General features: G+C 59.2%; 1 protein-coding gene across 5 annotated transcripts in view; it reads left to right on the forward strand.

Annotated features, from left to right (window-relative positions):
• Nucleotides 1-5,399, forward strand: part of MOB2 (MOB kinase activator 2) — a 49,846-nt gene extending 44,447 nt beyond the window's left edge. For all 5 annotated transcript variants that reach the window (XM_033861461.2, XM_019934909.3, XM_019934904.3 and 2 more), the window contains exons 4-5: nt 3,950-4,074; nt 4,548-5,399. In XM_033861461.2, coding sequence (XP_033717352.1) covers nt 3,950-4,074; nt 4,548-4,858 — 436 coding nt within the window. In that variant the 3' untranslated portion in view covers nt 4,859-5,399. The remainder of the gene's footprint in view (nt 1-3,949; nt 4,075-4,547) is intronic.
• The last annotated feature ends 4,582 nt before the right edge of the window (nt 5,400-9,981 follow it).

Below are 9,981 nucleotides of genomic sequence, written 5' to 3' on the forward strand. Positions count from 1 at the left end.
TCAATCTAAGCTTCCATATTAAGAACCTAGAAAAAAGAAGAGCAAAAAAAAAAAAAAAAAAAAAAAAAAACCCTAAATTGAGCAGAAGGAAAGAAATGGTAAAATAAGAACAGAAATCACTGACGTTGATTTCTGCAAACAGTGGGAAAAGTTCATGAGACCGTAAGCTGACGCCTGAAAGGATTGGTGAGGTTGAGAACCTTTAGTAAAGCTAACAAAGGTAAAGAGAGAAAAGGTTCAGATGATCCGTATAAGGAATGGAAAGGGGACATGATGATAAACCCAGGAGATAATGGAGAAACATCACCAAAATCTCCGCGTACATTAAATTTGACAGTTTAGCCTAAATGGACCAATTCCTTGGAAAGCACAAAATACCGCAATTTACCCAAGATGGGTCATGCAGTGAGGCAAGAAAAGAAATAGCAGTCCTTCAAATTGGAGAAGAAGAAAATAAAACTGTATTCGCATACAACATGATGGTCTATGTAGGAAAAAAAAAAAACCCCAAGGATTCTAGCAAAAAGTCTAATGAATACATTAGCAAGGTCAGCACACAAAAATCAATCATAGTTTGTATACTGGCAGTGTACAATTGGAACACGAACTTGATAAGATTATATCATTTACAGTAGCTCCAAGCAGAATGAAATACTTAGGTACAGACTTAAGGAAACATGCACAGGACCTTTACGCTAGAAACTACAAAATGCTGATGAGTGGAATCAAAGACTGGCGTGAATGAGAGGCACACTGTGTTCATGGATGGGAAGACTCAACACACCAGAAGTGTAAATTCATTTATTGCAATCTCAGTTAAGATCCTAGCAGAGTTTTTATTGATAGAAACAAGCTGATTCTAAAATTTATATGGAATAGCAAAGTCACTGGAATAGCTACAGTGATTTTGAAAAAAGAACAGTCAAGTTGGAAGAGTCCCACAGCCTATTTTGAAGATTTACTATAAAACTGTGGTAATCAGGACAGCATGGTGGTGGTGAAGGAAGAGACACAGAGATCAGTGCAACAGAATAGAGTCCAGAAATGGACCCCCACAAACATGGCCCCTTTGATGTTTGACAGATACAAAAGGAATTCAATGGAGAAAGGACAGACTTTTCAACCAGAGCTGTTGGAAAACCCAGTCAGCTGCATGTCCTCTTCTGCCAGAATTAACTTGAAGTGAATTCTAGACATAAAACATGAAACTTCCAGAAGAAAACACAGGAGGAAACCTTCGTGATAGCGTTAGGCGAAGCGTTCTTGGTCGTTGACACGAGCCGCAGTCCGCAGGCGAGAAAGACTCCGTAAACTGGGCTTCATCAAAATTTAGAACTTTTGCTCTGAGAAGGACACTGTTAGGAGAGAGGGCAGACAGACTGCAGAACAATCCCATATCCGAGAAAGGACCAGTGCACGGAATGGATAAAGAGCCCTCACGGCCCATCAGTAAGAAAATCTGGTCACAAGTGGACAAAGGACTTGGACAGATCATGGAAGAGGACCCAAGCAGGGCAGATGAGCACCTGCGAGGCTCTGCCTCATGAGCAGGTGGAGAAATATGAATTCAGACCACGCTGCAGGAGCGCCTGATAAAACGCGCCGGGTGCCGGTGAGGATGGAGGGGGTCCTGGCAGGATAGCCGCTCCGAGAACGTGTTGATGGTTTCTCAGGAAACAAGGCGTTCACCTACCGTGGGCCCAGCTGTCCCACTCCTGGGCGTCCACCCTGGAGAAACGAGAACTAGTGCTCATACAAACACCTGCCCGGGAGGGTTTTAACAGCCTGACCCGTAATTGCCCCAAACAGGAGGCCACACACATGTCCTTCGGCAGGTGAATGTCTGGACAGACTGGCGCGTCCACAAGGTGTCCATCTCAGTGGCATGGATCGCAGAGCCCGGCCCAGGACATCGCGTGGCGTTCCTGAGGACACGTCACTAGTGTGCTGGGGACTGACCAGCAGGCCGGGGGCCAGGGTGGGAGCTGTGCCCCGTTGTGGGTCCTCTATTTGGGTTAAAATGCATAAGACTGCATGCCCAAACCAGTCAGCTTTACTGTGTGACAGTTCAAAAATAAAATGAAAACGAAGAAGAGGAACGTTGAAAGCAGAGTGTTCCAGCTGTCACGCAGGCGGGGCGACCACAGTGCCCCGAAGGGGCTGGTCTCTCTGGGCCTGACATCATGAAAATGTTTCCCATTTTCTAGCTCCGGTGGTTTTTTCTGAGTGTGGCACCCGGGGCCAGTCGCATCCAGCACCAAGCAGGGTGGGGAATCGCTGGGGCCGGTGTCTGACCTCTGGCTGGGGCCCCTCCCGAGCTGGTCCGGGGACCCCAGGGGCTGTTGTGAGGAGAGGGACGATTCATTTGTCCTTTCACTGAGCATGTCCTCAGATGGTGCCGATGTCCGGGCCGGGGAAGGACGGGCAGCAGGGCCACCCTGTGGTGGGGAGGGCTCTGGATCCCTGCTGGGGACCGGCAGGGAGCTTGGCAAGCTTCTTGGGGCTTTGTCTGACCAACTCGGGGGCCTGGTGGGGCAGCCTCGTCTCCCTGCGGGGCCAGCAGTGCCTAGGGGCAGCCTGGGAGCAGGCGTGGCAGGGAGGGCTCTGCTGAGGTGGCACTGAAGTGTAGTCTGCCTGCTAGTGGGTGGGAGGAGCAGGGGTGGCAGTGGGCGGGGCCTGATACCCAGTGGCAGTCAGGGCTGTGTCCCCTTGTCCACTGAAGGTTGGCCTTTTTCCTGGTGGCCTGTCCATTTGTGTGTGGGCTGTTTTCCCTGTCTTGCAGCCTGACCCCCACCCAGCCCTGCCAGGGGCACAAATAAGCTAACCGGTCCTGGGGGCGGGGAAGAGCCTTGGTTCCTGCTAGAGGCAGTGGGGGGCAGGGGCGCGGCGGGCAGCAGGGCTGCCTTGAGGTCACGTGGGCAGGCTGTGCCTTTTTATTTTGGCTGGAGTCAGGCTGGCCACGAGAGATGGGGACCTGCTGTCCTGACGACAGGCCTGGCAAGGTGGTGGAGGTGGGTGAGCCCACGTGGCTGTCACCCAGGGGTGCTTAGTGAGCTCAGGAAATCAGGGCAGGGTGCTCAGAGCCAGCCTGGGGTGCTGGCCTGGGATAAGGTGGGATGGTGAGGTGTTGGGGGAACCTGGTCTAAGCCAGTTCTGAAGCCAAGTAACGTCATCTAAATGGGGGCGGGGATGCTGGGCGGAGGTCTCCATGAAGACCTGCTGGCTGGGGCAGGGTTGTGGCAGGGTTGGCGGCTAGGCCACGGAAGGGGGTGCTCTGGTCACTCGCTCGCTCGCTGACAGATGCAGCCTGTGTTCCCCCAGCCCCCGCTGTGGGCTCTGGTGCAGCTCTTGGCGAGCCAGCCTTAAGGTACAGGGCCTGCTGTTGGGAAGACTGGAGCCCTTGGTGGGAGGGATGCTGGTGGCTGCAGGGGGAGCCCACCAGGGGTTTGTGTTTGTTCTGCTGGAGGATAGGTCATGTTTACATGAGCTAGGAAACGCGCTTGGTTTCACGGCTGGGCTTACGCAGTAAGAACACCCAGGTGTCCACACCCCGAACACCCTGGCCCAGGGCAGCCTGAGGACTGTCTGCCCGACACCCACCCCCGTGTACGGGGCAGGCTGAGGTCTTTGGGGGGCGTCCAGGGGCCAGATTCCCATGTACAGAGGCCTCCTCAGCACCCGGCCCAGGGCAAAGGTTTGACCTCTATTGGTGGCAGCCGGGATGCTACTGAGGCTCGAGGCCCAGCTGACAAGTCACAGCAGGGCCTCCGGGAAGGGGTAGGCACAGAGCGTGGACACATCTAACATAATGCGTAAAACAACACGCGTTCCTTTGAGAGAACGAAGCCTGAGGCCACGTGTAGAGCAGAAGGTGCGCGTTGGTTTCCTGATGCTGTGCACAGCCAGCTCTCCTGGCCGCGGGCGTCACTGCCCCCCTCTGTCCCCACAGACAGTACTACTGGTATGATGAGCGGGGCAAGAAGGTGAAGTGCACGGCCCCCCAGTACGTCGACTTTGTCATGAGCTCCGTGCAGAAGCTGGTGACCGACGAGGACGTGTTCCCCACAAAATACGGTGCGTGGCCCCTCCCACCCCAGGCTCTGGGACCTGCGGCCTCCACTACCCCGCCTCCCCCCATGGCCAGGCCCTCGAGGTCCCCTTGCCGGGGAGGGGGGGCTTGCAGCTGTCGAGCAGCACCCCCAGCTGTGTACAGCCCTGAGCAGGCCCGGCGGGGTCCCAGACCCATCCTGAGCTGCCCAGGGCAGCACCTGGCCGACAGGAGGTGCCCGTCTCCCGGGTCCCCCCTCCTCTGCGGCCCAGGCCACAGAGAGCGCCCCGGGCGCCTGTCCCGGCTTTAGGCCATGCGCGGCGGGGTCGCGGGCCCCTCGTCACAGAGGCACCCAGTACAGCTCGGCGAGCAGCCACCCTCGCGGCCCCGCCCCGGGTGCTGGGTCACTCAGGTGTTGCGGTGGGCGGCTCCGTGAGGGCTGCGGGGTCGGGGGGCGGCGCCGTGGGGCCAGGGCGGGCTGACGGCCCCCTCCCCGCAGGCCGCGAGTTCCCCAGCTCCTTCGAGTCCCTGGTGAAGAAGATCTGCAAGTACCTGTTCCACGTGCTGGCGCACATCTACTCGTCGCACTTCAAGGAGACCCTGGCGCTCGAGCTGCACGGACACTTGAACACGCTCTACGTGCATTTCATCCTCTTTGCCCGCGAGTTCAACCTGCTCGACCCCAAAGAGACGGCGGTCATGGACGACCTGACGGAGGTGCTGTGCGGCAGCGGCGGCGGCGGGGGCCGCGGGGGCGGGGACGGGGCGGGCGGGGCGGCGGGCGCACAGAACCACGTGAAGGAGAGGTGAGCCCGGCCGCCCGCGTGCGGAGAGGCGGCGCGCGGAGTGTGGGCGCGGGCGCTCTGTGCCGCCGGCACCGAGAACTTTGGGACTCCGCTCGTCTGCTCAGCAGACACTTAGGGACCGCCCCCGTCCAAGTCCCCTTCTGTGGGTCCGTCTCTCCCGGTCTTCTGCGCCTGCCCCGCCACCTGGCTCGGCCTCCGGGGAGACACGCGACAGGCGGGGCTCCTTCCCCCGAGGTGGGGACCGCAGGCTTCGCTTCCACCGTGTTTCGTCTTGGTTAGGGCTGGGGGTGGCCTTCTCCTCCTCTCTCCCGCTTGGTCTGGACCTCGGCTGTTGGTGGCTCAGGGCGGGTGGGGAGGGGGAGGCCGCAGAGCACCGAGCTGCGGCCCTGTCTCCCTGCGCTGCCCCCGCTGCCCAGGAGGGGCCCCCTGGGCTGCCCGGCTCGGATCCCGGTGCCCTGGCGGGCGGCTTGTGCGGAGACGCGGTCGGGGGCAGGGGGAGAGCCTGGCTTCCCTGTGCGGGTGTAATAAAAAGACTTCTCTCAGGTCAGCGCCTGCGTGTGTCCTCAGCGTCTCGGTGCCCTCTGGTCTGGCCACACGCCCCTCTCCTCTGCCCTCCCCCGCCCCTCTGCGCCCCTGGGGCAGCGCCCTCCCCTGCAGCCCGGGCGGTGGAGCCCTCTCGCTGACCAAGGCTGTGCTGGCCAGGGGCAGGTGCCACCCTTCTTGCAGGGGCCGACCACAGGCCCCCCTGCTGAACGTGTCTGCGGGGGACGGGGGCTGTGCTTTGTGTCTCGAGTCTCCAGGGGCCCTTGACCACTCACTCCCTGTGCTGTGCCCTCTCCACGCAGGCGGCAGGGACCCTAGAGGGTGGGCTGGAATCGGCTGGGGGTGCTTCCCAGGCAGCCCGCCCGTCCCAGGGGCTCTGCTGCAGGGACCACCTCTGGACAGGGCAGCACTGCCTGAGGGGTGGGCATAGGGAGAGCTTGAGAGAGGGGTGTGTGCTGCAGTGCAGGCTGGGCAGGGTGGCCGTGGCACGAACAACCCTGGAGCTTGTCCAGCCCCCTGTGGGCAGAGGTGAGGGGCTTCTGTGGGGCCCTGTCCCCCGACCCTGCACCTGGCATCTTCTGCCTGTTCTACCATCGTAGTTTGGAAGTAGATAACTTTCCTAGGTCCACAGGCTCAACATGGAAAGGAATTTTGTGCTAGGGTGGATCATACTCGAAGTTTCACTTTTACCTGATTCAGATGATTTAGATGAGATTTGGGGTTTGACTTGAAACCATAATGGGTTGAGACTTCTGGAGACCTCAGGAACGGGGGGTGTTTTACACGTGAGGTAGATGTGGGACTTGCTAGAGGGCAGTCTGCGGTAAGCAGAATAATGCGCACCTCCCCCCGCCAAAAGAAAGAGAGTCCACAGCCTAATGCCTGGAAACTCAACATGTTACCTTCCATAGCGAAGGGGGAGTAAAGCTGCAGGTGGAAGTAAGGTTGCTAATGAGCTGAACTTGAGATGGAGAGATTATCTGGGCCCAGTGTAATCACAAGATTCCTCAAAACTGGGAGGGGGCAGAAGAGGGAGAAGCAGAGAGATGGCAGGGTGAGAAGGGCTCATCTGATGTTGCTGGCTTTGAAGACCGAGGAAGGGGCTGCGAGCCAGGGGTGCAGGCGGCCTCAAGAAGCTGGAAAAGACAAGGAAATGGATTTCCCCAGGGCCTCCAGAAGGAACACAGCCCTGCCAGCACCTTGATTGTAGCCAGTGAGACCCAGTTCTCGGCATCCAGATCTTAAGATGGCACATTTGTGTGGTTTTAAGCCACTTGGTTTTTGGTAACTTGTTACAGCAGCAGTAGGAGACTCATACATCTGTGAGCCGGGCCATGGAACTCTCACAGGGTCATTCTGAGGGCCCACAGAGATGATCCACTTCACCCAGGGCCTGACTCCAAGGATGAGTGTGACAGACGGCAGTGCTTGGGCTTGTGACTAACAGCATAGACCCCGCAATCCCACCTGAGGCCCCGAGGCCGGCACTTGGCTCCCCTCCCTCGTGTGTGTCCGTCTCTGCTGCCCTCCTCCTCCGCAGACGTCCGTCCCTGCCTGGAGCTCACACAGGTTTTCTCTCCTCCTGGTCCCGGCCACTGTCTGCTCCGTGCCAGAAGCCCCACCCCTCTCTGAGTCACACCGAGGACCTGGGCTGGTGGTGGGGAGCGGCGGGGGCCCAGGAAAGGCGAAGTGTGACGGGGGAGTGGAGTGGACTTGGTGGCCGGGGGTGAGGGCAGGAGGAGTGGGCACTGAAGCCCGGGGAGAGGGGAGGGCAGGATGAGGCCAGCCCACCTCCAGCAGCGCGCTCCCTGGAGCAGCCTCGTGACGCCAGGAATCGCTCCATCTCACGGCCGAGGAGCCTGGGGCCCCTGCCCCACCTGTCCACTGAGAGCATGGACAGAGTCTAGGGCGGGCTCCTGGCAGAGCAGGATGAGGCTGGGCCGCTGCTCACACATCCCCTCCCTCGTGTGTGCCCCCGCCCACTCTGCCTCTGCTGCCCGGGAGCACTCAGAGCCCCTGTGGGGACACGGGTCAGACTGTCTCCCCCACCCCCATCCATGATTGCTTTGGCGAGCACACCACGTTGTTTGTTCACCAGGAACCCAGCTCCCAGGCCAGTCGGGCTGGCTACCTGAGAGTGGGGCCTGAGAAGTCATCCTCTCACCAGCTGCTGGACCCACCACATACCCTTTTTGTTTTTCACAAGCACCCATTTACGTTTCTACTGCATAGAAAATGGCGTGAGGACCATTCGGCTTAATGCTCAGCGTGAAGTGCTCAGAGGTATCTGGCACGTAGCGAGTCCTCGTGTGTTGGGTTTTATTTTCTATTTTAGTAAATATGTGACACTAACAGTTTTTGAGCCTGCTTTGGTTCAGAAGTGGGATCGCAGGGAAGCGGCCCCTTCCCGCTAAAGGAGTGCGGTGGTGGGCATACGGAAAGCTGGCCGTCTGCTGGGTGTTCTGTGGTATTTCCTTCTGGGGACTCCATCGTGTGCCCGCTAAGGCTGACACATCAGACTGCAAACGTTGAGAGGGCCAAGTGGGAGAAGAGGAGGCCTGTGTGTGTCAGCGGCTCTCTCAGTAAAGCACATGCAGAAGCACAGGTCAGGGAACCCTGGTGGCTTGGCCAGGAGCCACATAACCACGTTCCCTGGCGAGACGTAGCAACCGAACCCCCTCCTCCAACTTGGCTTTTAAGCTAAAGTTAATGGGACACCATGCAGCCCAGAGAGAGACAGCAACAGGACCTGGCCCCAGAGTACCTTCTGAGGCCTCCCTCAAAGGGGCTGGGCAAAAGAGGGCCGCAGCTCCACGTCAGCAGACCCTCATCCGTGTCCTGGGCCTTGTGCCCTTCCAGCAGAGCTCCCGAGCTCACAACTAAGCCAGTGAAGCGTGGCACGCGCCTGGCGCTCTCCAGCAAGGGGGTGTAGGAGGCAAGAGCGCGAACTTTTTAGGGCTGATCTGTCCACCCTCAGGGCTGGATGGCAAGGTTGGAAACAGTTTGTCACGTGGGGCTGGGAGGCTGCTACCGGCATCTAGTAGGTAGAGGCCATGGATGACGCTGACATTCTGCCACGGGCAGGACGGTCCCCACCACGGAGAACCACGCAGCCCCAAGGTCAGTAGTGCTGCGGTGGTGTAGACGGCTGGGTGCAGAGTGGCCAGGCCACACCTGACCCCCTCCACACGTGAGAGGCTGGGGGAGGCTTCCGAGAGCGTTGTGGTCTCTGCCGGGACCCCCCGTCGGGCTGCTGCTCGTCCCTCCTCAGGGCTGCGTGGTGACTGCCAGGTGCTGCCCTCGAGACGTGCGGCTGGGTGGTCCGTGGCACTCGGGAGGCTGCACCTGTCCTTCACGCCGCAGCGGCAGAGGGGGTGGCTCCCTGGTGCGTGGTCATGGTGCCTCCGTCCCTGGCTGGCGGGCATGGTGGGCACGGCTGGGACCACACTGCCCTGCCAGCCGCCGTCTCCAGGGCCTGCCCGCCAGCCTTGGCTCATCACTTGCAGGGCTGGGCCACGCTCCCCATCTGCCTCTTCCCATGGAAGGAGTGGAGAGAAGGTTCACCCTCCAGGAAGAAGCCCAGGTGCTGGTCTCGGGCTGAGGTCTCGGGGTGGCAGCAGAGCTGCAGTGGCCGGGCAGGGGGCCGTACTCGCCAGGCACCCCATCCCCAGCAGAGCTCCGTGTCAGCCTCTGGTGGTGCTTCCCTGTGCTGCTTCCCACCTGGCCCAGCCCGTGTGATGCCCGCGCAGACCCGCGGCACAGGGCCCGTCCTCTGGCTGGGGCGGAAGTAGCACACGCACACCTGGCAGGGGCGGTCCCAGGTGGTCCCACATCCCTGCCCACCCGCCTGCCCGCCCGCCCGCCCGCATGGAGACCGGCGTGGGTGTCTTTGCTGAAGGAATTTATTGTTCGGAACTAACGTTGCTCACAGTTACTTGACAGGGGATACACGGGGTGGGGCTTGTCCGTTTCCGTGACGTCTGTGTGTGTCCCGAGTACAAAAGAGGAAGGCTAACGAGAGGTATTGCTTTCTGGACCTCCGCTTGTGCCGCGGCTTTTGCTGTTAGAGGTGTTTCATTTTTTTGTTATGTATTGAAATCCCAGCCTGTGGTAGGGGGTCAATGGAACAGAAGCATTAAAATCTATGCACGACAGGAGAGGCAGCAGGGCGGGCAGGAGAGACGCCAGATGCGAAGTGGACTTGCCCCAGCGAGGGCGCAGCCACACGTGCCTTGCGGCCCCTCCAGGAACAGAGAGCACGCTGCCGAGGACGCCGCTACCGTTCTCTCTGTCCTTTGTTGCTTTTTGTTTTGTTTTGTTTTTAACTTTTTTTGTCATTTTAGTAAAAAAAAAAAAAACCCTGCAGTGGCCCTGCCATCTTGCATGTGGTGTATAGGCGGCCGGCTCGGGCCTTCCTCCCGCCCCGCACTCGGACACAAAACCAAGATGGCCCCCAGCCCGGGCCTGGCGGAGGGGCCCTGGCCGTGCCCGGCCCCCATAGGACTGGAGTCGCTTCTCCACGATAACGGCACAGAACCGGGGACGGAGCGAACCGTGCCATTCTCTAAATATATTTATATGCAT

The sequence above is a fragment of the Tursiops truncatus genome, chromosome 8, assembly GCF_011762595.2.
Source record: "Tursiops truncatus isolate mTurTru1 chromosome 8, mTurTru1.mat.Y, whole genome shotgun sequence".
NCBI classification, from domain to species: domain Eukaryota; kingdom Metazoa; phylum Chordata; class Mammalia; order Artiodactyla; family Delphinidae; genus Tursiops; species Tursiops truncatus.